Source organism: Condylura cristata, unplaced genomic scaffold, assembly GCF_000260355.1.
Source record: "Condylura cristata isolate star-nosed mole 26May11 unplaced genomic scaffold, ConCri1.0 scaffold00006, whole genome shotgun sequence".
In the NCBI taxonomy this organism is placed as follows: Eukaryota; Metazoa; Chordata; class Mammalia; order Eulipotyphla; family Talpidae; genus Condylura; species Condylura cristata.
In genome coordinates this window covers 29,885,397-29,906,826 of record NW_004567107.1, presented here as the reverse complement: position 1 = coordinate 29,906,826, position 21,430 = coordinate 29,885,397, and the positions used below count along the sequence as shown (strand labels likewise).

General features: G+C 42.2%; 1 protein-coding gene across 4 annotated transcripts in view; it reads right to left on the bottom strand.

Annotated features, from left to right (window-relative positions):
- TLE1 (transducin-like enhancer of split 1 (E(sp1) homolog, Drosophila)) overlaps nucleotides 1–21,430 on the bottom strand; it is an 82,419-nt gene that overhangs the window by 35,045 nt on the left and 25,944 nt on the right. Inside the window, exons 5-8 of one of the 4 annotated variants that reach the window (XM_004677544.1) lie at nucleotides 20,576–20,638; nucleotides 18,888–18,962; nucleotides 6,896–7,100; nucleotides 6,148–6,164 (exon numbers count right to left, since the gene is read on the bottom strand). In XM_004677544.1, coding sequence (XP_004677601.1) covers nucleotides 6,148–6,164; nucleotides 6,896–7,100; nucleotides 18,888–18,962; nucleotides 20,576–20,638 — 360 coding nt within the window. Of the gene's footprint in view, nucleotides 1–6,147; nucleotides 6,165–6,895; nucleotides 7,101–18,857; nucleotides 18,963–20,575; nucleotides 20,639–21,430 lie in introns of all 4 variants that reach the window. The other 3 variants (XM_012721430.1, XM_012721431.1, XM_012721432.1) reach the window with 3 other exon arrangements.

The window sequence follows — 21,430 nt, the reverse complement described above, 5'->3', positions numbered from 1 at the left end:
TGTCAGTGCTACCAGAACACTTGTTACAGGTCTTCATCTATCCTGAGACATCAAAGCAACTCTCTGCCAACCACATTTAAAGCCACCAGCAGCAAATCTATGAGGAAATCACTCTCAGATATAGCAGAAGCGAGGCAGGTTTCCCTAATGCGAAAATAATGCACATTATTCAAATGGATTTCTTTAGCTGCCACGCTGATTCCCCTTGGGAACGTTCTCCTCCCCGCAGGAAAAGTGTTTGTGTCAGAGGTACAGATTGGAAACTCATGACACCTCATTTATCCTCAGTTACACTAAGGCAGTGGGAACCTAATTTGCTAGCACACTCTACACTGACAATTAACTTCTCGGTGAACATTAAAACAATTAGGTAACGACGCAGCCCGTCACATCTGCGTGCCTTCCCCATCTACACCTGGTACCAATTAAGTCATCACCCTGCACTGCACTTTTTGCTGCAGTCCAATTGGTCATTCACGGATTCTGCCTGACATTTCAGCAAAGGTATTTTTAATCTACGAAATTAATGGGATCCCCACTTGTCAATGGCAAAAAATGGAGTCTGCAGTGATGTGTACACTCGGCAACCACATCTCAGAAGTCCTGGCTGTGAAGGCGGACTGAAGGGTATATATTGAATTTTTGAACGGTTTAAGTGCAAAATATGGAAAGAACCAGCATGTTCTTGCACTTCCACCTAAGAACCCAACAATGTGGATGCAGATGGGTGACTGGGTTGGGGGCAGGGAGGATCTCAACAGGGAACACACAGAAGGCAGGAGGCGGTGGCTCTCAGGCTGGAAGAGGTGTTAGCCACAGGATACTCTAGATATGGCTCATCCCAGCTTGCGCTGCCACCCACCTTCTCCAGGTAAAGCAAAGTAAAACAAAAACTTTGAAGCTGACGATTATTTTTCTAATCATTTTTAAATGACCCCACTGTATCTGAGGACCGATTTCCGTAATCAGGCCCTTGGTCACAGCAAACTTTATAAATGTGTGCATCACACCTCTTTCAAAAGCATGTTAGTTAGCTGTCACTGTTGCTTTTCAATCTCCTGGGAGGATACAAGAAAAGACCCTGAAACTGAAGCACTGGTATAGGACTAAACTGTTAAGTTACGTGGACATCTGAAGAAGGAGACTGTTGCTTACTATGCTCCAGAGGAAAAGATGAAAATGTTGAGGGGGCCAAAAGGAAAAGAAAACAGGTAAAAACCCACTCTAAATGATGGACGTTAACATTCTCTTAATTGCAGGACACCAACTAAGGACTAATGGTGATTTGGGAGAGAGAAAATATTCTCTTTTCTTTTTGTTTTTTAAGAGATAAGGTACTTTTCACCTTGTTCAGAGTGAGAGGAAACCTAGGCATTTTCCAGGTAGACATAGGCCCTAATATCTACCTGATGGTTATGGCACCACAGACACCTCCCGTGGTATAGGCACACACTTCCAACAGAAAACCACAGGTTCCCCCTTATCACAGCAGTGACACCCATTCCCCTCCCCCTCACCCCGCCCCAGGCATCAATGCTTTTTAAACACAAATTCTGCTAAAAAGACTTCAGAAAATTCACTATTTTCTGTGCCTAAATGCTGAAATTTTATAGAACTCATCTCAGTTTTATCTTTTATTTACAAAGCAACTTGACATGAGTCAGATAAAGAATCACACATTTCTGAACATTTAGGTGAAAACCCCCCTTTATCCTCATCCTGGTTTACCTTTGATGCAATTGAATGTTATAAGACTAACCAAGTTTTCATGGGGGGGGGGGGCTGTAGGGGAGGGGACAGCTTCGCAGCCCTGAGATACCTATAAATATCAGTAATGATACTTGTGTTGCCTCTATCACCCCTCCTCCTCCTTGGACCTGAAGAGCCACTAGAAATTAATGTGATACTCAAATAAAAAAAAACACATTTTCAGCAACAGACCTACAGTAGTCTCCAAAGTAAGCCTTGTGTTGTATTTCCTCCTTGTCCTCAATCACAGTGTTGAGTGCCTTTTTTGAGAAAAATTGAAGTGACGGGTGGTCTAAACTATGGCCAGGTCCTACCTCTGCCAATTTCTAGTAAACTGGACCGGCTAGAGAAAATAAAGAAACCACCTTACATTAAGTAGTGGCGATCATAAATACTTGTATACAAGTTCTCAATAGAAGTCCTTGTTAATGTTCAGTTATGGGGGTGACCACTGGGTCCTTCAAAAAGATAGCCTCTTAAGTCTCTAACTCTATTAACTATCACCAGAGGCATCCAATCTCCTTGAGCTTAATGTTTTACTGATAAAATGAAGGCTGCATCTCTAAAGCAAACTTGCCTAGACATTCTAGGGCTAAGAATCCCTCTGGGAGTTTGATGAAAACATGATCTCCCCCTATAATGACCCAACAGCAAGCTCAGGGCTCGCAACATACAATTGCATATGATCTTTGAGGGGTTTAAGGAACTTCTGAGGCCCACCCATGAAGCTCAATTAAATCCAAAAACCTTTTCTGCCTTGGATTCTTTAAAGACAGCCCCTTAATTTCCTTCCTTTTCTAAATGTTCCAAATAATGGTCATTTGGATTCAGTATCTCAGTGTTTTTCATTCAACAAATTATCATGACATTAAAAGACATCACTGCGAACAGCATCTGCAGTAGCTTATACAGAGGCTGGCACATAGTTTAAGTGCTCAGTATTTGTTAAATCAATCAGTATTTAAAAACATCCTATTATATTTACATACAAGGCATATAAGCCAAATTCCCTTAAGTTCAGGCATTTCAAGAAACTTTTTTAAAAGATATTCCCCCCCCAACCAAAATGTTAATACAAGTCATTTATAAATTAACAATTAACTAAAATATCTTGTCTTTCTTACAGAAGTCAAAGTCTTTGTTGTCATTTCTTATTACTTAGCTCAATTTAACACTTTGATATGTTATAAAATATTTCAAATCTAAAGTTGGGAACAACAAAGTATACTTAAAATTTCTAGCTTTATCCTTTTTCCTTTCAGGAAAAAAAAAATACTGACCATGTTTCCACTGTTTTTAGACTTTTCTTTTTTGGGGTTTTACATTAAAACTCATTTGTGTTCCTAAACCTTAAACTAGCAAATGGAACAATCTGTCACTTAAAAAAAAAAAAAATTTTTCACACTCACAGAGATAATCATCCATGCATACCCATACTCCCTCTGGGTCTACCCTAGGTTCTTGATTTTTACACTTGATATAAATTGTATATTTGCTCAATATGGAAAAAAAGGGAAGGGGTAAGGAAAAAGTAAGGTGATATACCAACCTAGAATTTTTCAGAATTCTATAGTCTTATTTATGGCAAACAGTCTCCGCTTGACCCAAGGACCCCAAAGATTTCTAGAGACCCCAAAATCTTTTGGGAGTCTCTGAGGGGAGATTTTCTTCCTATATTTCAACCAAAACAATGTACAGCAATAGACAATGCATAAGCTAATGAAAATTTGATTATCCTCTCTGAAGTCCAGCATTAACAATTGGCTAACATGCAAAATAAAATCACTCTTCCAATTGCACCTTTTTGCTTTCAAGTTATTTTTTATTCCTATTTCTTGTGTTAACATCAAGTAGCTATCTGCTTGAGTGATTTAGTTTCTTCTGTCTAATCCAGAAAAATCTCAAAATATCTACATAACGCATGTTGAGCTCACCAACAATACAGTTTAAGGATGTAAAGATTCTGACACCTATGTGCTGAACACTACCCAGCTGTTCTTAACCAGCTGGAGCAAAACCAAAACAGCAGCATAGAGCAATCAACTGACTTTCTGCCAAGTCAAATGCGACTCCATCATTCAAGCCACTGTATTAAAAAGGTAAGTGCTGTCATATTTTGGCACTAATAATACACATCTCGTTAACCCGCTATCTCTCATATTCGTTCTCACACTAAGTCTGAAGTGCTGTTTTAATTCACATAACTGCAGCACAATCCCACTCATGGACCGTGAACAAATTAAATCTTTCAGTTACAATCGGGGCAGATTTCTGATTTTATTTTGTCATGATCATCACCACCAAGTTTTTCTGCTGTATTAGGCACAGGCACACACACACACACACACACACACACACATACACACACACAAAGACACACATTCTGCAAATACTCACTGAAATTAAGACTTGCCAAAAACTTAATGTGAAAAAGGAAACACAAAGTAACATTTTGTATTACTGGGTTGTCAGAAAAGTCATGAGGCATTTTTGCTTGAAAAACAGAAAGAAAAAAAAGTCACAACTTTTCCAACAACCCAGTATTTTATAAACTGGTTTATGCAATGGGCCAACATTTTGACTTGAGTTCAAATGACTGCTAACTCAACATGTGGCTTTAAAACAACTCTAAGCTGCCTAAAAGCTAACAAGCATTTTGTACCTCTTTAAAGAGACCACTCATCATCTCTCTTCAGCCACCTTCACTTCCCTGCGCTTTTATTTTCAGCCAAGAATACAAATAGGTTAACCGACACTCAGAAAGAGAGACACGTAGAGATGTAGAAACGCCTCTACTAGCTGGAACACAGGCCTCTCTCCTCACTCTGGTAACTGGCTCTTCACAGAGGTGCTACCAAGGTCCCCTTCGACTGTCTAGAACTGGAAGTTTCTAGTCTTAATACCTCCCTGCATTTTTGTTGTTTTTCTTCAATGCTTTGAGAAAGGGCTTGTGATCAGTGCCTCTGTATCTCGAACTACAGAAACATCTCCCACACCATCTGACAGATAGAAAGCAGCCAATTACAGTGATTTAAGGAACAACAGTAATAGAACAAAATGTCAAAAGTCACATCCCAAACTAAACTAAGTTCAATAAATGAAAACACACCACAGACTAAAAGACCTGGGCATTTCTAATCACTTTGTGCCATCTCTGTTCTCTGGTCTAGAATTAGGGTTTTTAACTTGACACTATTCAGTGAACTTGGCAGGAAAGATGGTAATCTACAGGGACAGTGAAACAGCAACACATAAAGGTCACCCCCATAAATCAAAGTCAGTTTATTGAAGGCTGTACTTGAGAGTAGGATATTTGATCCCTAGCTCTAATTTTTCCTATTCCCTTCCCCTTCCAACATTTTCAAGAGAGAACTTAAAACACAAAAACTTTTAAATTCGCTGTCCATCCTTCACCAACACCCATCCCCCCAATACATCCTGCACTATAAAGTATTGTGGAAAACACAATTTTAAAAATAGCTACTATTTTACATAGGCGGTTAAACACACACACACACACACACACACACACACACACACACACACTGAACATCTCAACCTGAAAAGCTTTATCAAAATCATAACCAAAAAATTTCAAAATGATTTAAAAGGTCAGTATCCCATTTTTGTTTAACCAAAGGGAGGGATGGAAGCAAACTATAGGCTATCCTCATAGGAAAGGGGTAATTTCTCACTCCATTTGGTCCACAATATTTGAGAAACGAAATTTCAGGCACGTCTTCCCACAGCTCAGGTCCTGTACAGATCCCACATGCATTATTTAAAATGGGTAAGACTTAGGCTGGTGAGGGAAACATGGTAAGAACAGAGCCCAGGCCACCAAATTTCCCTTCTGAGAGTTCACTCTGACGCTGTTCTTCAGTCTAAACTTTAAAGTTCAAGTTCACCCTCCAAGGACAATTATGAAAAGAAATGGATGTGGAAGCCTAGCAGAGGCTTCCACAGAAGCGTTTGCAGAGGATAATGAACGGTTTAGGTAGAAATAACACATTACTAAGCAATTTCACACTTGGAATGTGACCCCTTGCCTATAAAACTGATTTAAAGGTAAAAATGAGGACTCTTTTATACTAGACAGCCAGGACTTGGGATGCATTGATAAACATATTTTTTAAGTGGGCCTGGGGCACACAGACACCAAGGTGTATGTCTTTGTGAGTAATCATACCAAATAGCTTTGCCTCTCATCTAATAGTTTATAGAACAGACAGGAGGAGGAAAAAATACCAGGAAGAAATGTTCCTATTTTAAAAAAAGAAAAGCCCAGGTCACTGAGAGATGGGGACTGCGTGTCCGAGCCTGCGGTCTGGAAGGTGGCCTGGGGCGCAGGGTTGGGGGGCGCATGTGTTCACGTGCAGCTGGTGTTCGAGTACTTACCGTGCCCGGTTCTCTGTCTGCTCCCGAGGTTACCAAGAAACGCACAGACATGCCAGTTCAGACACAGAGGCAAGAACAGAAATAAAAAAAAGGGGGGAATAATTAGAACACAAGCCCCAAACAGTTTTAAAAATGGCTTTTATTTATATAAGTCATTGCACATTCCTAATACAGTGATTTCCTGAAAATTACAGTATTTTGTAAACATAAGATTTACAGTTTAACCATACACAAAGCCTATTTTTTTATTTCTTGACAGAATAAATTACTTTTCTTCAAAAAATTAGTCAAGTGCAATTTTGCCCAATATTTAATGCATACTAGAATTAAAGCCTATGAAACTAAGTAGTAACAGATGCAATTATCAAACCTTTCATTTGAACACATTCACTTTCAAATTTAACTTCTTATTTCGCCCCATTTAACAACATTACTTTCTTTGAAAATTACCCAATTAAGCAGTTAACAGTTTTCCATAATATGGTACAGGCCACTGGCATTAACTAGGCAGCTGCCAGGATGTCAAGATGCCTGCAATCTAAAGAGATCGAGGAATCTACAGATGCCCACATTAAACCCTGGAAACTTCCAGGGTGAACTGTGTTTCAGTGGCCAAGCTTTGCGACAGTTCCTCTTAGCTCATTGTTTGCTCTGTTTGGGTTGGGGCTTTCTTTAGCGGTGCACACAAGTTTGCAGCACTGTATGAACATTAGGACAAAGTCCTAATCTGGCTTGCCCGGCCTCTCACCTCTGTGGTGTTCTGCATCGTGGTGCTTCTTGTCATCTTTTATTGCCAAGTGAGACTGCCCACTCAGAGCACTGGACAGTGCCAGGAGGCCGGCACTGCCCCCGAGGGGTGGGATTCCAGGAGGCTGAAGTCCCGAAGGGTGAGGCGTGAGGGGAACTGGGGGTCCATGGCCATGAGAAAGATGCTGAGCTTGCAGCTGCTGCTGCTGTTGGCGGTGGTGGTGAGAGGAGGAAGAAAAGAGGGAGGTAGCAGAGTGGTGGTGATGGAGGTGACGGAAGCGGCATCCGGGGAGAAAAGACGTGACATGACATGACAGGATGGAGGAAACAGAACGGGGGGTTCAAAACACACACACACACACACACACACACACACACACACACACACCAAGAACAAAGAGAGACAGAGGGAGGAAAGGGGAAAAATGTGATTAGCGTTTTCAGTTCATCAAAAGCTTTCACTTACTCAGCTACCTCCCCCCATCTCCCCAAATGCAGTCCTCAGCTCTGCACTGTCGTTTTTTGTGTTATTAATGAGCCTGGTGAAGTTAGCAAGTACTCGCACCGCATGTTACTTCGTTCTCTATGCGCCTCCAGGGAGGAAATCCAGTAAACTTACCCTGATTTCAGAAAGACGGAAACAGGGAAGGCTCGGGAGTGCATTGTGTACAGCACAAGCACAGCAACTACACTGCGCGGAGTGAGCGGCGAGATGTCGCCACTTCATTCTGATGTTTCTGCCTTACCTCGCCACAGTGGTAGGAGACAAAAGCAAAATCGCGTCTTTTTAACAGAACTCAGAAAAGTGAACGAGCATCTCATAGGCCTCTGCCACCCTTCACCCCAGGCGCCTGTGTCTGTCCTTATTTCATCCAGCCCTCACTGAGCTGTGAGAAGTACTGGCAGTCCCCTTGCGCAGAAGGAGCCACGGCTCAAAGGAAAGGACAGGTGTGACAGTGGAGGGGCTGAGGGTAGTGGTCTGCAACGGACACGAAAGCAGCCTTGCTGTGGTAGATGAAGACTCCCCAGCGATGACGTTGTGCTTACTTGCTTACCCATTCCTCTCTCCTGAGCTACTTGCCCAAAGCCACCCCACTCCTGTCACAGAGGAAAACAGCAAGACTCAGAGAAGGCAAGACCCCCGTGGCAGGGCAACCATGGCAACCCAAGTCTCTGCTCCCAAACACCTTCGCCTCTGTGCTTAACCCACTTCAGAAGGTATAAATCTGTTCACGCTGAAAAGCACTGTTGCCGGCATATATCCTGAGGAGGAGCGTGATGTATGAAATGAAAAGGTACCGAAGAAATGAGCCCTGCACTACTGGTCCTGCCGCAGTCCAGCTGTCCAAAATAAAACCTGTTTTTGACGAGACAGTAAAAACAACGAAAGCTCAGCTTCTAAGGTGGAGCGGTAAAAAATTCTTAAGATTCAGATTTATGCTCACTGTCCTGGGACACAGTCACTCATGCATTTATTATCCCCTTGGGTGTACTGAGCATACCTTATCTCCCCACTAGATCCTGAGTAATTTCTACCTGACCACTGATCTTTAATTGAATCTGAAACGTGGTTCTCACCCTCATCAAGAGAAAACAGCATCTTTCATCCAGAAATTGATTTCTACAGTCATTTTATAGTAAATTTTCATCCACTTGTAACATCTTTAGAGAAGTCCTTATGTGCTAAAGCCTTGCCTCAACCCCCGCCCCTCCCCAAAGAGAGCAGAGTCCGGGCCGCGGGAGGCCAGAGGGCACGGTCTGCGCAGGTGGCGCTAGCAGTATTCCTGGAACGTACCGAAAAACTATGCACTCACCACCTGAGATCATAACAATTTCTTTACTCATAAAATCACCTTCCTGTCAACCCAAAGACACTAATTCTTGCTCTGTCACCTTTTAAGAGCTGGGCAGTAGCAAGACATAAAACTGAGGAAGCTGGCAGAGGCAGCACGGTCCACTAAGCATGCTCATTAGCACTTAATTAGGAACTAGACACCTGCCATAAGAAATGTGCTGGGAGAAGGATGAGGAACAGGTCTGCCCCACCGGCAATTACTATCATTACGCGGAGAGTAGGAGCTGTGTCCGGCTGCTGGGAAAGCCAGCGATGCGTGCACAAGCACGCGCAGCAGGGCCATTAAGCGCGGCACTGATTAAAGGAAGATGAGAAGGGCTAAGCAGAGGGGAAGGGATTTAACTACAGGGTGGAGGACACTACCCCTTGTCCCTCCCTGCCTGCTCCAAACTCCCAAAATTCAGAATGTCTACCAAAAGATGATTTCAGAGGTGGGATTTTAAGTGAAAGCAACGGCATACTCGGGTAATATTTGGATACAAAAGGAGGCGGTGGAGATTTTCCACTAAACCGGAGTTTGTTTTTTAGAGATGAACTGGAAAGCATTCCCTAATATGTTATTGAAAGGGAAGATTGACTTATATAATAAAGGGGAGCTTTGTCACAGCTGTGCGCTAGACCCACATGGTTAAACCCCACATTTAGGCTAATAACTATCAACAGGGGTATCCAGCAGCCTAAGTGCCGTGGGCAACGCCCCCTCACACCCCCTGCTCTGACTTTATAGGCCCTTTGGAGAAACAGCTCTCTGTCTGTGACTAGAGACAGTTGGATTCTTCCATCCTTAGCTGTCATCTTGAAAGACACAACTTTTTTTAAAAGCAAAATGCTATCCAACAGAAAGGAGCACTGGGTGGGAGGAGGGCGGTTCACAGCTGTTGAGGACCATGCAAATTAGCCAACGGAGTCTGCTGCTTGACATTCTTCTCCCTTATCCTGCCACTCCAAGCTCTCAGGTGCTTTCACACCCTTTATCTGGCCTCAACTCAGAGGACATCTGAGCAGGGAGGGGGCATCAGGCCTTCTGTTTCACAGATGAGAGGACGGACGCCAAACCTCTGGGCCCCTAGATGAGCATTATTTCCCGTTGGGTCCCTGAAAACAGGGCCCCAGCCACCCAGGCATGTTCACAGGATGTTACAGATGGGAGTGCTCCTGAGTATGGGGAAGCAGGAAAGCCATTCACCCAAGCCCCACCCCCCACCCCCCATTTCTCTTCCTCCACAGGTAGCATGATACTCTGGAGGGTCTGCAATATGTACACCCACCTTCTCCCACTGGACAATTTCCCTAGAGAAGCCCACCTTCAGCGTGCCATCTTTCTGGCAGTGGCAAAAAGGAATTTGCTCTTAGGTTTAGGGCTCAGGATGCTCCCAACCAGCCTCCACTTCCCAACACAGTGACCCTTCATCTGAGCCAGGCGGCGCTCTGTCACACCAGTGCTCTTCCACAGAAGACTGTGGAGAACGCTCAAGTCTGAACAGGTAACTCTGGCTACTCTGGGGGGGGGGGGGGAAGAGGGGGAAGTGTTTATCAAGAAGTATTAGTTCGGGCCCTCTCTGCTGGTGCAACAGGTTAAAGCACAGTGCTATGAAGCTATCCGTAGCCACTGCAGCATGAGTTTGATCTCCACAGAGCACAGCAGACCTCTCCTGTTTCACCCGCTGCTCCCCTCCAGTGTACTTCATCAATCTGCCTGTTCTGCTCCCCACTCTGTCCCTGGTGAATCTTCTCACCCCCTGTGCTTCTCTGGCCTGTACTCGAGTTCTTGTAGGCATAAATAAATCAATCTTTTAAAAAGAAAGAAGAATTGGTTCAACATTATTTATTGAAATGAAAAGAGGGCCTACGTCCAGAGAGTGAAACACTCAACGCCAAAAGGGCAGCACACCTGCCCCACGTGGCCTTGGAAGGACATTTTCTCTCAACAAGGCTAACCTGAGACAAGATAGCACCTTCACCTGTCACCTTTACTAAAAGAAGAAATTATTTTGCAACAAGTGATACTCATATTGCTACACAGCAAAACTTGAGGCCTTCCAACACCCCCCACCTGCTCCGGACTTCACCAAAGAAAGGTCTTGTCTGGGTCCACACATCTCATTGGGACCCAGTGACTGTTTTGTAGTGTGTGAGCAAGGGTTGGAAATCCAACTCCTTCTCATCTCACTTATTAGTTTATACTACTTAGTAAACATTTTAAAGGTAATACAGCACCTAACAAGCAAAAGAGTTTTTTATTATTATTCAGCTATCAGAAAAGGTATTTATAATGGGGTTTTTAAGCAATACAGCTGGCTTTTCAGGCTACTGATCTACATGCATGATTCTCAAACCATGACGACAAACCCCCACTTCCCACCCAGGAGCTCTCGGCAGGATCTGAGGCTATTTATGGCTCTCACAGTTGGCAGATAGAGGGGCTCAGAAGTGAAGACTATTCCCACCACTATCAGCAAGTGGATTGAGGCCAGAGATGTTGTTAACTAATCTACAAAACTCAAGGTGGCCTCCCACCTCAGAACTATAGGAGCCAAAATGCCAACAGTGCTGAGCTTATGAAATGTTGGCCTACAACTAAACTGTTATTCTATCCCATTATATTAGAAGTCACATTTTTTAATACCCAACGTTGCCAAATTATTGTGCACAACATAAAGACTCTGCAACATTCAAATGTTCACTGTCCCTTCATCACCATTAAGTACACCTGGTCATCACTCAAAAAAGTGAGCATCTAATTTCCTGAGTTGACTACCCTAACAATTTCAAAATAAAACATGAAAATTTCCTGTCTTACCTTAAGACCAAATGAGTGGTATCAGAAGGGAAGAAGGAAAAGGATGTGTAAATCAGCCAGAAGTGCCAGCTGCATTGTGATGAGTAGAACTGTACTTTTAGTGGAGAATTTAATGTGATTCAGCTAGCAATGACAAATGATGCACACAGTAGACTTATACAAGTGATAATCCAATGTTACTGCCATTAAAAGTTATTTTTTAAAAACTACCTATTTTATAAAACAAATGGGGAAAAGTTACACCAGGATGTTAAAGCATATTGGTGTTCTGGTGTCTCAAGTGGGATTACAAGAAGGTTTCAGTGAAGGGATAAGGACATAAATGCATTTACTCTTACCCAAACAATTTGAATAGGCTGGGAGTGAGACAAGAAAAACAAACACCAAACCCTCAGTTAATGATACCGAAAACCCACAAGGAATAAAGTAACCTCATCCATGGCAAACAACAGCAACCCATTTAGAATTTTAATTCACATATTACCTACTGCAGTTTGGGCCAATTATGTTACTCTAATGAAACTGACTTAGCTGTTTACATTGGGAGCTTTTTAATGTATGAGCAGAGTAGTTTCTACACTTTTGTTTCTAAAACTGGCATCCCATGGCATGTGGTTTGTCACCGCCCATACAACTGCAAAGGACAACCAGAATGAAAATGGAGGCCAGCACCTCAACCTCCCCAGACTAAGCTTCCCACCAATCACTCAATCAACTTGAATATCTGAAATGGAACCCACTTTACAACCTCAGCAAAAACTATGATACACAGATCACAAACTGAACCCAAGCAGAACTAAAACCATCCCCTAAAATAGCATCTCTAATGCTAAAAGCACAGCAGTAAGTGGCATTTATAGCGCTTGGTATTTAAACACCATTTAAGGGGAAAGAGATGTGAAAAGTAGCATTTGTTGACAATTCGCTCCAGTCTATTCTTTGATTTTGACTATTTCTCTGTTCTGTAAAACGCTCAGTTCTTATCTTGGGAGAATGCAGTAAAAGAAAATTGGTATGCTACAGTAAACAAGTCGGAAAGTGGGGAAGAGCTGGGCGTCTGGCAGCAAAAACATCAAGGATGAGCGTTATCTGAAAACCTGGCATTATATGAATGGCCTCTCGCCTGAAGAGGGGGCAAGGGTGATAAACAGGCAGAAACTGCTTAGTGGGCCCAAGAATTCTCAAGCCACTTGAAGGCAATAAAAAATAATACAACAATCCACTGAAAAGCCCCAGATCGAAAGACAAGAGTGCACAGAAAATGACACCTGAAGGCAAAAATGAATGGCCTGGCAGCAGTTCAGCACCAGCATGCAGGCCTAAAATTCTCAACAAGCTCTGACCTCCTCTTTCCGCTTCCTGTAGTTTAGCTCACAGACACAGGCCAACTTCTCCTACATCATCACTGACTTGCTGGTCCACCAGCCCAGGATGACAATTGTGGCTGTGACCAAGATCAGTGCCTGGGACTTGAAGGACTGACGAGAACAAGTTTTAAATCCCAGAGGGGGATTGACTTCTAAACCACATAAGGTTTGATGAAAAGCAGCTCAACATCGATGGGCATCAGAGGAACACTTAACAAAACCGCAACAGGATGGCACCTCGCACTCCCAGGGATGGCTAGACTCAAAATGACAGACGATGGAGAAGATGCAGAGACTGGAATTCTCTTTGCTACTAAGGAAAACCGTCTGGCAGTTGCTCAAAAAGTTAAACAGAGTTAACATACAACCCAAGAGTGATCCCAAGAGAACCTGTCCACACAAAAATTGCACATGAATTTTCATAGCAGCATGATTCGTAACAGCCAAGTAGAAACAAGCTAAAAGTCCACGGTGATGAACGGATAAATAAATGCAGTGTACTGACACAAAGGGACATTATTTGTCCACACAAAGGATTCAAGCGCAGGCTGTAACACGAATAAACCTTGGTAACATTTTGCTATGTGAAAGCAGCCAGGTACATTAGGCCACATGTCATGATTCCATTTCCATGAAAAGTTCAGAAAGCCAGATCCTTACAGACAGGAAGAGAGGTGGCTGCAGGGGAATGGGAGATGGGAGGCAAGAAGAGTGATGCTCAGGGACACAGCATTCCTTTTGGGGGTGATGAGAATGTCTGAAATTAGAGGTGACGGTCGCGTAAATGTGCGACTTAACTGAAAATCGCTACTATATGTCTTAAGGATGTGAATTTTACCATATCTTACACAGAAAAACCCTAAACACTCGGGGTAACTCATAATGGGGCACTCTCTCCTTTCTAAGTGAAGGTTTTTTCTTCCTCTGAAAAGGGAAAATATTACAATGCCTTTTCCCATGTAATCAAGTAAACAAACATGAAGACATGCAGGCAATAGGCAAGCAATGCTACAACAGGTTTTCCTAATAACTAAACAGCACCTGCTTTTTAGAAGAACCTAGGAGATGTAGGAAGCCAGGCCCTTGTCAGAGACTCACCTGATGTACTCAGGCTTAACATTGCCAAAGAGAAGCAGGATGCATTAAGTAAGACTTCTTTGCTCCTTCCCTTCGAAAAACCGATTTTAAAAAAGGCCAGACACTTACAAGGAGGGTATGACTAAGTATAAAGTCACTAGCGCTGTTGTAAAAGGCCCATGTTTGTTGTAGCCATTTCATCTTCTCCTCTTGGAAGCAGGCTATGCCTTCCGCTCCAAGGGTGAATTTGTTTTATAAAGAAACTTACAGCTGGGTTATTGATGGGCTTTCCAGGGATTAACTACATACTCATAAGAATAAGAGGCCAACCTCATCCTCTTAAACTTCACACACCACAATCCTATAGATAGCTGACAGCTAGAGCCAGAGGAGAAAAATAATCCAACATTTTGTTAATCCTTAAACCAATCATCTCATGCAACAATGGGGAGCCCTTCTGGTCTACAACTCAATCTCTCCAGGACAGAAAGGCTCCCTCACAGACACAACAGGAATTTGTATCCATAGCCATCCCCGACACAAACATAGCTATTATCAGGTGTTATAAATGATCCTAGGACTCTATTTATTTCACACTAAATTCTTTTAAAGTGTGGAGAATTACAAATTTGCCTAAGAAACAGGAAAGCACACATCTGACCAATCTAACCAGGGCACCTACGACTGAGAGAAGTAGTGACTGATTCCTTGAGTCCATCCATGAGTCTACATTTCCATCCCTCCAGCAGCACGCAGCAGCTATCAGGAACCTGGTCTTTTACTGTGCAGCACAGTCTGCGCTGGTCATCTGGCCAACCCTTCCAAGGCCTCTCTCCTTCCACTTCGATAGCAATGATCCCTGCATCCTCTCGGCCTGCTCGCCCTTCCCTTTTGCTTCTGGACTCTCCATTTGTTCCTGAAATTTAACTTTCCCCCTCAATTTGGAGCTCTAACTGTGGTCATCAAAAAGTTAATGGCAGTGGTTTTTACTGCTGTGTCTTTATTAAAAGTAATTCATGCATGCCAATTTTATGGCAGGAGCTAGAGTATCTGTCTAGGTCTAATCTCCAACACGACATACATGTTCCCACTAGAAAAAGACAAGGTGGTAACACACTGATTGGCAATCACCCTTGACTGAGGCTTGGTGACCTGGGCCCACAGAACTGGTACCAGCACGTGGACAGCACTGCAGTTCAAGTCACCGGGACCACAGGCAGGGTGAAGGCAGCCAGCTTGGGGCTTACTCCACAAAATGCAGGAAAGGATATGAACAGGGACACTGACGGAGGCTAACTGACTGGACAATGTCATCAAGTCAAAATGTAGCAGCCAAGTGTCCTGAGCAAGTCTCTCCAATCCTGGGCCCACACTGTGCCCAACCAAGGTAACACTGTACCTACGTTCTTAAAAGGTGAACACCGACAGTACTAAGCTGGGTGGCAAGCACTTGGTTAAAAAGAGAGAAACAACTTACCCAACTGTTTTCTTTTAAAAAGAGTATCATTCCCACCTTTATTCAGGAGGTGGGGGAATCAGGCTGAGAAGGATAAGGGAATTCTAAGGTAAAGGAAACAGCCTAAACCCTGAGGTGCATCTAGCATAGCAATCAAGCCAGTCATGCAGTCATACATTTAAAATCTCAGGGACTCCACTAGCTATAGATGAGATGCCAATTCAAACAAAAGTTCTCTGTGTACAGGTATTCATCTATATAACCCGTAAGGACATACCATGTCTATGTATGTGATATTTAATGTGTGGTGTAAACCTCATTAAAAGGTATAGTCCGATCTCAACTAAGTAACATTTTGTATCAGAGATGGAGGAAGACAGTTCTAAAGATCCTTCAGTCAACTTTCCTTGTCTACAGATGCCCATCAAGCTTCCACACAGTGTTACCTCATTAATGATCTGGGTTTTTTAACAGAACTCCAACTTGTAAAAAAAGGTGAGGAAAGAGGTTTAAATTTTGAAGGCTATCATTATGCAAAGGGGAAAAAAAAAAAAAAACCAACTCAGGACCTCAAATGAACAAGTTCCTTTCCCACTTTGAACCTGTGTTTCCTCAAGCATAAGTGAGCTGTGTGTCCAACCAAACAAACCCTGTGTCTATAAAGATCGCTGCATCATTAAATACTTTATCATTACAAGAAAGTAACATTTAATAGCAAAAGAGCTTATACAACGCAAATTCAAAAAGGAAGGTTGCAATTATTCTCTCAACAAAGAGGGAGAAAACCGACCTCTCCTCCTCCTAAAAGAATATATACTGACACGAGTTCAGTTTACCTAGAAGCCTGCTGTCCTTGAGAAGACTGAACTTTCTCCAGGTTTGCTAAAGAGAAATATCTTTAGCTCTGTCAAACAAGCAGTAAGCTCCCTGATTGTACCTTAAAGGGAATGAGAATGTTTCGGCTCATTTGCATTTTAAAGGGTACTCTTTCATGATCTTTCACACTTGTAATAGACGTCTAAACCGTTAAATTACTATTTCTTTTCTTAGCCTGAAAGTCGATGCAGACGAAGAGCAAGGCCTCTCCCATTGTTCTTTACCCTAAGTCGGTCCCTGAACAATACTGACAGCTGCTATCAAACCGGGCTGCATTTACTCTGTGCGCAGCTGCTGCTTGTAGGAACAGACAGCCTCCCGGTGCCTCCTCCCCTCTGGGGAGACAGGTTGACACACTGCATGTTCAATGAAGGGGTGCAAAGGTCCACTGAATTGTCAACCCAATTTTATGCTACTTCGATTTTGCAGGATGCACACAATTCCTTCTGAGCAAAAAAACAAGCATATGCTAGAGCAGGAGACTTAGGGGTATGGGATAATTATCGATCACAGCAAACTTTAGAAGAGTCTTCTGACAATAAATTAAAACAACGATCCCAAAATTACAATTATAAAAACTGCACATGCTAATCTGGTGAAGACACACAACTGGCGTTAAGGCTTACTCTGTGCCCAACTTCACTGACTTGGGCTATTGTTGCCAGCTATCAGGGCTAATCTGCCTTTATAATCTCAACATGTTTCCTGGATCAGAGCCATTCATAAAATTAACCATTCATCTGCCCTTCTAAAATGATCTGCGAGCTTCATTTTCTGATTCAACTCAAAATCAGTACTACCTGTGAACCTCTAATTTACACAAATTTCTCCTTTTGAAAATATAGAACTTGGCAGTTGTCTTTGAGAACTTTAGAGTATAAGTTTTACCATTAAGAAATGATATGTAAAAATTTAGAGCCTACCAGAAAACAAACATGTTCCACAAAGTTTAACTGGGTACTTGAGAAGTGTTTTGCATATGTTTTCCTTTAATCAAAACAGGCTTTTCCATCCTCATTCATTTGGGCTAAAAAATTCTGTGCTCCAGTTACAAGTACAATTTGCTATTAGTCTTTGCTAATCAAACATGGTACATGCAAAAGTACCAGTGAATATTTGATTTGATCTCTGAAATAAAGCAATTCATTACCCAAGAAAAGGGTACAGAAGGCAGCAGACAAATGCAGATGTAATTGTGTTTTTTGTTGAATGTGATTAGAGAGCCCACTAAGTAACAGTCAAAAATGTGATCAAGAGGGGGGAGCTGGTCTGGGGGGGAAAAGGAGGAGGGGAGAACTGTTTATGCAGAGCTAAGCTGTCAAGTGTAATAAAGCAGCTTGAATAAAATTTAAGCTGAAAATCCACTGAAGCTCCCCATTTCAGAGAGGAAAAAGCTATTAAAAGGAAATGAAGGTCACCCTCCCAGTTTATTTCACCTAATTGACTGCCAATAGCTTACCACAGGCAACCCGACTGCAGATCTGCAATTGAGAAACTGATGAAAGGAGAGTTTTCAAGCTGAGGCTCATTCTTTAATCCTCCTTGGCTCTTATGTTTTTTCTCCATCTCCAGTTGGGATGTAATTTTAAACCCTGATGGATTAACTGGTTCCATTGTCTGTGGCCGTCATTGGACTATGGCACCCTTAATCCGTACAGCAGCATGTCTAATTATCATTACAAAGTGTCTGAGGGAACTATAAAGACCAGCAGGGCATCTTCTCACAAGCAATTAACATAAATTGATAAATGAGTGATTTGAATCTGCTCAAGGCACTCACATATGAATAAAATCAGAAAGGACAGTCCCTTGTTTCAGCTACTTCTTCGCTTACTCCGAGGGCCAGGACACGTGAGAAATGTCCCGGATCCTGCAGTGGGGGAAAGGAACTCATGCAGGGGTTGGACCGCACAGTTCACCAGGCTCATTAATGCAGAGCAAATGACTTGTGATTGACAATCACTTGCCAGCAAGGAACACTAACTGAACTCAACACAGGAGAGCAGAAAATCTGGTGAAAGGCCAGAGTGCACCAGGGCAGACAATTATCACTTCTTCCACATTTTTTCTACTGGGGTGCCACTTAAAGATTCATGAAAGGAACAGAAAAGAGAAATAGCAAAGAGTTATACAGGTTCTAATACCCTAAGAAAGCAAAAGGCACAGGCAAATATAACTGAATGAAATAATTCTGAGACCTGTTGTTGTTAACTCTTTGTAATCTAAAGTTATAAGACGGAAGGAAGGAATACTGGAATACAGAATATAGCTTAGAGCTTTGGCTTGACTAATGGAGCAAGGGTGGTTTTAAGTGTTCCAAGATATCTTTTTTCCCGTTAAAAAGTAAATTTTATTTTCCTTAAAAGTTTCCCCAATCATTTATGCTCATCTCTTTCTCTTACATACTTCAGTGTGTCTGGAGAGCCCGTCCCCCCTTAGCAAAGAGGTCAACTACTAGCTACCCTACATTGTGGATATAATATATAGATCAAGCCATAAAATGAATAAGAAATGAAAGCTGGTTATACACACTGTAGGAGGTAGACCTGGAAGGCCACGTACCCCGATGATAGCATTCAACTCCGCCATGGTCACCTGCTTGGCACGTTCCACGGCCTGGGCCACCTGTTGTTGATGCTTTGAAAACAAAGAGAAGTGTTAGTGAGGTGACTTGGAATGTCATCGCAACTCCCAACACAAACTACAGAAGCGAAGCATCACATGCCATGCAGACTTACGTGTGAGGATTTAAGTACAAAGTTTCTCTACTACACATTAATTCACAGAGCGCATAGAGAATAGGAAAAGGAAACCAGAAAATGGTACTTCCCTTGATTTCTAATCAATACCAGTCACCACTTAACTGCTGATGGGGATATTTGCCTCAGAATGACAGAAAATCAGAAAGGACATCAAGAATGATAACCTGTGCCTTCAGAAAATAATAATAGCACAGGATTTAGACTTTGGAACCATGTTCCGAAGGAGTCTGCTAATGCTGAGCTTCAGCAGGTAGAGTTCACAGCCTTTGAAAACTTAAAACATTCTGATATTAACAATTTAAATGATAAATCTACAAACATTTCTCTGGTCAACAAGCCCAAACCCATTAGTAATTTTTGGAAACTATGGGATTTCCCCTCCTTTACTTAGCCTGTAGGATTTTTCAGCCTCCACAGAAGAAAGGAAGCGGCCACCTCCCACCCTCTACCCGGTTCACTCCTTAATTCAAACGCTGGAAATTGATCTGCACACCTCCCAGCTCAAGCCACAAATAAAACAAAACTACATGTTTGCTTTGGGCAGTATGGGGCTACAGCAGAAATCAGGATTACCAAAGTCTTAACAAACAACTAGATTCAAAAAGCAAAAAAGATCTAAATTTCAACACCAAGCAACTGTTATGCTGGAAGAGGCTACTGTAAGAAGAACCGAGATGATAGAACCAGCATGGTGCAGGAGATGCCAGCTACTACAGACACCAGTATTCCAGCAATCAGCCCAATAAGCAGCTCTCCCCACCTCAAACTATACGCATACTGCACACATGGAAAGCACAGTTTAGCACTTATGAGCTAGTACCCAAAAGTAAAGTCAACCTTAGGACTAAGTACAGTGTACAACGTACATTAGCACAAAACTAAGTACAAAGGTTATGAGCCAGTTCCACAGATAACTCACATAAAGAGCTCTCCTCTCAAGATATCGAGGTTAGACCACTATAACTTTGTAACTTAATAAAATGGTGTGTCTGTATATGACTCAGTGATACAGTGTAGTACCAACAGGTATTTACTATTAAGAGTGATAGGATCCATTCTTTTCATGGATTAAGTCGACCTGACTTGATGTACTACAAGCACCAATGAAATCTCTGCTCCATGGTCAAATTAACCCTCATGGAACCAGTTTTTGAATGTTTGGAATGAAAGGCTCTTTACAGAAAGGACGCTTGAATCATCAACAGCTACCAAATTTACACTACTCCTCACCAAAAGCCAAAGCTTTATGGTTGATAGTCACTTTGCAGTTTTCCACAGAAAAACTAATTTGAGGTTGAACTATTGTCACCACTTCTACCGTGCGCCCTCAGATCTGTGAGATGGAATAGCAGGGGGTTTACACACTTCAGCTGTAACAGATGTTCTTCACACTTGTTCCTTGTGATAAAATTAACATCTTAAAACTAGCTAATTTGCAAACAGAGAAGCAACATAATTGCACTTTAACAGCTGAACAGTTTTACTTACTTCCTGAGACAGAAATGGGATGACTTGTGCACAAATCGTATTCAATCTCTTGGCGATTTCAGTCTATAAAGACAAAGCCATATAAATGTTTAGTATACTTCATAATCAGTTCAGTAAGATAAAACTTCATATCCAACACTTTAGCCCTCCACTACCTTACTCATGAGGGCATTAAATTGCCTTCCCAGGCGGCTATGTTACTAATATTTATCTTGAGATAAACAGTAGATATTAATCCCACTTGCAATGTAAGACATAATTGCACGCTTTATTGGTTACTTAAATAAGAGATAATGGGTAGTTTAATTGAGTTGGAAGATCTACGTGATTTTGGGTTATATGATTTTTAACTTGGTGATTGCAAACCCCTTCATATACTTACTTGATTATGGTACAGTGGCACATTGACGTAGTGACAGCAAGTTCACTTAAACTGGTGTCAGGGACCAGTGGGACAGAAGTACTATCGAGGCAGTCTAGTTTTCTAGAACAGGTCAAGAATGAGCAGAAAGGGGCCCACCGATCTTCCTCTCATTTGCTCCAATTTTTGCAGAATTGAAACAACTGTGAATTTCACAGTTAGTAGCCTTCACAAGTCTCATTTTTTCAAGGGAACATGACTAAAAAAGAATTCAAGCCCAGTGTGACAGTCAAGTCACAAGTTCTGGGTAACAGTAAATTTCAAGATTCGGGATCAAATGCAAAGATCTAACAAAACATGTCCCAAATCATCACAGGCTGTTCTCAAGAAAGTTGGAAAAGTCTCTGCTCAGCAACAAATCCACAGCAGAACTGCTGGCTCAAGGGACAAACTGGCAAGGAATAATAAAGCACTGCCATGCTTCCTAACGGGGG